Source organism: Chiloscyllium plagiosum, chromosome 17 (assembly GCF_004010195.1).
Source record: "Chiloscyllium plagiosum isolate BGI_BamShark_2017 chromosome 17, ASM401019v2, whole genome shotgun sequence".
NCBI lineage: Eukaryota > Metazoa > Chordata > Chondrichthyes > Orectolobiformes > Hemiscylliidae > Chiloscyllium > Chiloscyllium plagiosum.
Window position 1 is genome coordinate 33,231,364 of NC_057726.1, and position 6,388 is coordinate 33,237,751.

At 41.7% G+C, this 6,388-nt stretch overlaps 1 protein-coding gene across 3 annotated transcripts in view; it reads right to left on the reverse strand.

Moving 5' to 3' along the window:
* Window positions 1-5,113, reverse strand: part of zgc:77439 (uncharacterized protein LOC378987 homolog) — a 21,951-nt gene extending 16,838 nt beyond the window's left edge. Inside the window, exon 1 of one of the 3 annotated variants that reach the window (XM_043706820.1) lies at window positions 4,950-5,113. Coding sequence is in view for 1 of the 3 variants with exons in the window: in XM_043706819.1 (XP_043562754.1) it covers window positions 4,185-4,417 (233 nt within the window). In the remaining 2 variants the exon portion in view is untranslated. Of the gene's footprint in view, window positions 1-3,191; window positions 3,278-4,184; window positions 4,429-4,949 lie in introns of those variants that run through there. The other 2 variants (XM_043706819.1, XM_043706821.1) reach the window with 2 other exon arrangements.
* Window positions 5,114-6,388: the final 1,275 nt, after the last annotated feature.

The following is a 6,388-nucleotide window of genomic DNA, read 5'->3' on the forward strand; positions in this document are numbered from 1 at the left end:
GCCTTTTGATCAACACCTATTTGGAAAAAGGCAAAAGCATGGTGCAGACTGACCACAAACCACTTTACAGCATTTTCCTCAAATGCTCCTATCTGCTCCAAAAGTTCTGCAAACAATGTTACTTTGTTTGCAGTGAAGTTCATTTGGATGTGACATACAGGCAAAAGGAAACAGCTATACATTGCAGACATGCCATTGAGAGTAGCTCTTCTTATTGAGAAAATTTAAGAACGTTAAGACAGAGCGTGGAATCTTCTGTTTCAATAAGAAGCAACAGTTCTACATATTCCAGAAGTCATCAATCCAGCAGAGACATAAGCATCATGTTGCATAGTTTCCTTGATTTAAACAAGACAAGTCTCCAAATGCTGCAGGAAGTAGTGACAAAAGCATCAAGACTTACTGCTCTAACAGAAATATTTGGCATGAAGTAAAAGCCCAAGATGGCACCTTGTACAATGGAAATAGAGTCATTATGCCTAAGAAGATGAGTAAAAAAAAGATGAAGCAAGACATCAAGGAATTGAGTCTACTCTGAAAGAAAGCAGAAGTGCTCAACTGGTCAGATCTGAACAATGGGATTGAAGGACCAAATCAGTCTGTGCAGTTCTTATGACAAATAGTAAATTAAGCAATCTAAAAAACCTGCTTGTGAGGTACAGTATCCCATTCAGAAGCTTGGAGCAGGCCTCTTCACTCTTGCAGGAACAATTATCTTGTCATCATTAACTATCATTTTAATGACTGGGAATTAGACCAGCTGACATCAATGACTGCCAGTGTGATTGTAGAATGCCCGAAAATGCACTTTAGTTATGGCATTTCAGTCAGTGATAATGTCACAAGTCAAACAAATATTATTTAAATATTATTTAAATATCATAGATCATGTCCACACTGTCCAGTCAAGTAGAAAAAGGTTGAGCTGGCAATCACCAATGCGATCATCAAGAAATTGAGCAAATCCAGCACAGACTGATACAAGGTAATCCTCGAGTGGAAAATATGGTTTGGGAAACAGTCCAATCAATAAACTAATGTCAAACCACAGCCAAACTGTTCCTCTTTTGACAGAGGAATGACTGATCCTAGGAGGTTGTATCTGACACCAGTATCGAAATCAAGGTCAAATGTCAGAAAGCCAAATTTTGTTTTGGTAATGCTGCCAAGTCATTTCCAGAGCTCAGCACTGGCGAGACAGGGTGCAAATGTTCAGTACTCTCAATGAAAGTCAGCCTACACAGCAAGTTGGGACCTCTACAGAGCAGTTCTGAGATCACATGTGGCAGACATGAACAATAGATTATCAAACTACAGGCATCTACATATAACCAGAAAAACAGTGCTTTCACTTCAAGCAGCTGATGAGAAGTAGTAATCTCACCACTTGCACAGAGCATAAAATGACCATCAGTCCCAGAGATCCATTGTGCCCCAGCATCAGTGACCATCGCAACTGCACTCACCATGGGAATGACTCTCTGTGGAAAGGGGACATCCACAGAATGAAGCGACACCAGATGGACAAACAACAGCAACATACACCTTTAGGAGAACTGTAAAAGTTAAACACTATGCATGTGCAAAGCCTGACAAAAATGGAACTGACTGGAGTTAACACATATTTTGTTGATGATAGATCACTTTCTTTGCAACTATGTATATTGGGTAACTTGCATAACTTGTAAATGACAACGCATACAATTTTCAATTTTTTAAAATGATTTGGGAGGTGTTTGGAGAAATGCAATTGTACCCTTGGTGTACTGAGTTGTCACAGTCATGTGGCCACTTCTGCTAGAAGTGCCATAGTGTGCAGTGGTGGCAACCATAAAAACACACATTTGATAATGTCTGCTGTCCAACTGTTCCTAGATTGACTCTTTCTCCTGCCCTCCACTTTGCTTTCTGGAAGAGGTCTCTGCAGCTTTTCTGTTCTGACTTTGTCATGAGCTCAACCAAGGCACAATCTTTGATGCAAATGCTCTGGAGGCCATTGTAGAACACAAGACCTGTTGCCATCTCAGCGCACCTCCAACCAGCCTTGGAAAAAGCTACCTGACTGCAATATAGTAGAGAGACACTTTTGACTTGAATCTGTGATCTTTAACTTTGTCTAGAAAGAAGAGAGCATGCCAAAAGATTGAAGACATCATATTTGTGACCATCTTCAAAACAAAAGAGGAGACAGGTCCAACTGTGAAAATTAGATGGATTTCCGAATGACAACCGTGGGAAACCTCCCCAACAGCCTCCTCACCAAGGCTGAGAAGCTCCTCCTCTTCTCAGTGCGGCCTCCACCTGTCAAGAGGCTCAGCAAATGCAAGAAAGAAGTGCAGGGAACAGCACCAACCATGCCCTTCTTTGATCTCACAAAGGTCTTCAAATATGTCATCAAACGTAAGGTATTGTGAACTATCCTTCTCAAATTTGGCTGCATGGAGAAATTTGTTACCATTCTCCATCTGCTTCATAATGACAGCCTTGATCCTCACCAACCTATCCACTACAAGAAGTCAAACTGCAAACCTTCAATGTATTCACCAAGGTGTAGGAGACAATGGGTCTCAGACTAAACACTCAGAAAACAAAAAAAGGTCCTCGACCAGCCCTCTCCTGCAACATAATACTGCCCTGACCATCAATATCCACAGTGAGCCCCTGGACAACATGGATAATTTCCCATACCTCAGAAGCCAACTCTCAATATGAGAATTGACAATCAAATCCAACATCTACTCCAATACCCCAGTGCGACCTTCTGACAATTAAAAGGAACAGAGTGTTCAAAGTCTGGGACCTCAAACCCAGCACCAAGCTCAAGGCCTACACAGCAGTCATGACCTCCAGCCTCCCATATGCATTAGAAATATAAAACATGTTCAGCAGACACTTCAAAACCCTGGAGAGAGTTATCACCAGCACTACCTTTGCAACATCCAGTAAATCCACTGGTAAGATAGGCATCTTCCTCAAGTCAATATTTGAGGTCACAAGGCACTGATCATGCATGACTACCTGCAATTGACAGGCCACATTGTCTACATGCCCATCACAAGGCTCCCTAAAAAGTACTCTACTCTAAGCTCCACAATAGTGAATGATCACTAGCAGAGCAGAGGAAATCCTACAAGGATATCTTGGAAGTCTCCCTAACAAATGCAACATCCCCACTGACATATGAGAATTACCAGTCTTAGAAACTGTAAAAGAAGCATCCATGAATGGATCAACCATTCTGAGTGTCACAGAGTGGAACATGGAGAGTCTATTTTCAGCAGCAGAAAGATTGCACAAAATCCAGAGTGTCCTGTAAACCTTCCACATTAAACAGTTCCGGGTCCACCTGTGGCAGAGCCTGCAGCTGGACTATTCAGCCACTGCAGAACCACTCCTCACCCGCCAAACAAACCATCCTCATCCTGAAGGCCCTGTCAAGGAGGCCCTTTCTGCTGCACTCCACTTTGTTCTCTTTAGATGTTGGTAGATTTTCCTATTCTGATAAAATAGACAAAAATACTGACATTTATAAAAGATAGATATTTTTAGTAATTTCAAAATATGAGCTTCATCTTTCCAATAACAAATTACTGTTTCAAACCACGTTATGGAAAAACAGCAATTATTTTGATGGGCATTATCACCACCAAACCAGAACGCATGTAACTCAAATTGTGCTGATTTGTTGTTGCAGCTGTTTACAGTTTGAACTTACATGGCAAAATATTTGTGAACATTTTTCCCCTCTTTATTGGTAGGTAATTTTTTTAAAAAAGTACAAGATTGGTTCATGTGGGAACAGGAAAAATAGAAACAAAATCTGCAAAAAACAGGCAGCATTTTGTAAGCATTTTAAATACACCTAAAAGCTTCCCACAACTGTGCAGTAGTTGAGTACAAAAGTACAAATTCCTACGTGACTGTTATCTAACTTGTTCTGCCGAACTGACACAACCACCAGGTGGTGCAACCTACTATGCAGGGAAATTAAAAACAATGAACGGTCTACTTCATGTCGTCCGGACTATTCTCGCAGACGAACAAAAAAAATCCAATAGGCATTACGTGGGCGAAGCCTCATCCTGATGTACCAGCAACAGAAGCGAAGCTTATGTACATTAAATTTTATCTGATTGGTACATCAAATTACTGTCCTCTTAGCGCGACACGTGATGTGCAAATACCTTAAATCCCTGTACATACTGCAATGAATAGGCAGGCCATAATCATCCATTCCTACTTTGTCTGTGTAAACCCAGGTGCCCCCAACACAGCCAGACAGCTCATAAACCACAGGAGGGGCGAAAACATGTGGCCTCGATAGCAGGTGGCGAGCAGCGCACAGGCCACTCGCCCCTGCTCCTATGACCGCTACCTTTAGCTTGTGGTAGCTCATTGTTAATGACTTTAAAAACATCTGAACTTTAGTCCTTTACTCAAAGGTCGTTTATTTGCCCAACTCGCTGCCTGTTTTTTGCAGATTTTGTTTCTAAATTAATGTTACGTGACAGTCTCTCGATTCTCATAAAGTCTTGTCTCATTTGCGGAGAGACAAATTAGTAATTTGAGGACTGAAATTGAGAATCTGATCCTTCTGAATGCTTGGCAGCTCCGACCGCGTTACCGTGCCTTCTCCCCCGATTGGTGGATGTTCTTTTTATAAACCGAAAGCTTCAGTGGACTGCTATCAATTATCAGCCTTCATGGACTGCCACCAGCGGAAAAAGAGCAACCACATTATTTTTTATCTTTTATGAAGTCTCCGAAGACTGCATTTTATTTCTCTTAGGATATTTTACAAGGCTTCTATTGCAACGTTTTACTTTATTTCTACCACTCTCCTCCCGTTCCCCCGCAAACACTTAGAGGTCTGCCAGTTCTGTTTCTTTAACTTAATTGTACTGATCTTCCTGAACAAATAAATTTGTCACTAATGGACCCGCACATACCGACAGCTCTCCAATAATACTTAAAAGGTCTGTAAAATTTCATCCTTTTTTAGATGCGGGTCTAGACGGTGCGTGTCCAAAGGCGAATCTGCAGTGGTACTTTTCAGCAAAGTCACTAGATAGCGAACAGGGTTAGAATTTTTAACAAATCTGCCATTTCTAGCCTAAAGTTGCTGAATTAGTTATTGTTCCACCAAAACAGCTGCTCCAAATGATATCAGCTTCTTCACTACCTACAGGATGAATGCCAAACCTATTTCTTTCCTCAGCAACTTGCACAGGGATGTTATTACAAACCTTTGGCATAGGTGGGACTTGAACCCAGACCTCCTGTGTTGTAAGGCCCCAACCTATTAGTCTTCCGTCACTGAAGGTAAGCAGACCAGTCTTGTCCTAGTTACATAAGTATGTATGTGTGTGGTTATCATTTGCTTGACCTTCATTGCCAACCGCCCCTGATTCTTCAGCAAGTACAAATCAAACAGATAGTTATTGAAGAGGAGCATATATCAGTCAAAATACTCATCAGAATGTTTGGTAATCTGGTTTCTGATATATGGGAAGCTGAAGGATCACTGACTTAATGAAAAGGAAAAACAACACTATTTAAAGAGTATCATTCTGCAAATGCTGCAAGTCTGAATTAGAAACAGAACATACTGGAAACATTCCGCAGGTTATGGCAGTATCTGTGGACAGAAACCAATCTAAAATTTTAGGTCAATGATTTTTCATCAGAACTAGGAAAAGTTAGAGATGTTTTACACACGAATGAACATCTGTGATAGGACAAAACACAGGAAAGACTGAAAGAATAGGTATTCTTCCGGGACTAAAAGAAATGATGAACTGATAGGGAAAATGTTAGAATCAATATTAAAGAGGCTCTTTGAGGGGCTAACACACATTGTGGATATAGCGGAACTTGTTAGATTTCCAGAAAGCCCATTTGATGAGGGCACTGAATAGCCTACACCTGTTCCTAGGGAGGTGAGCACTGCAGATGCTGGAGATCAGAGTCGAAGAGTGTGGTGCTGGAAAAACATAGCCGGTCAGGCAGCATCTGAGATGGAGAATTGCCGTTTCAAGCATAAGCTCTTCATCAGGAATGAGGGGGTATTCCAAGGGAGCTGAGAGTTAAATGGGAGGGGGGAGGGTAGTTGAGAATAAATGGGGCTGGGGGTAAAGGTAGCTGAGAATGTGATAGGTAGATGAAGGTGAAGGTGAAAGGTCAGAGAGGAGGATTGAGCAGGTAGGTGGGAAGGAAGATGGACAGGTCAAGAGAGCAGTGCCGAGTTAGAAGGTTGTATCTGGGATAAGGTGAGGTGAGGGGAGGGGAAATGAGAAAAGTGGTGAAATCCACATTGATCCCGTATGGTTGGAGGGTTCCAAGGCAGATAATGAAGTGTTCTTCCTCCAGGCATCAGATGGTAAGGGTT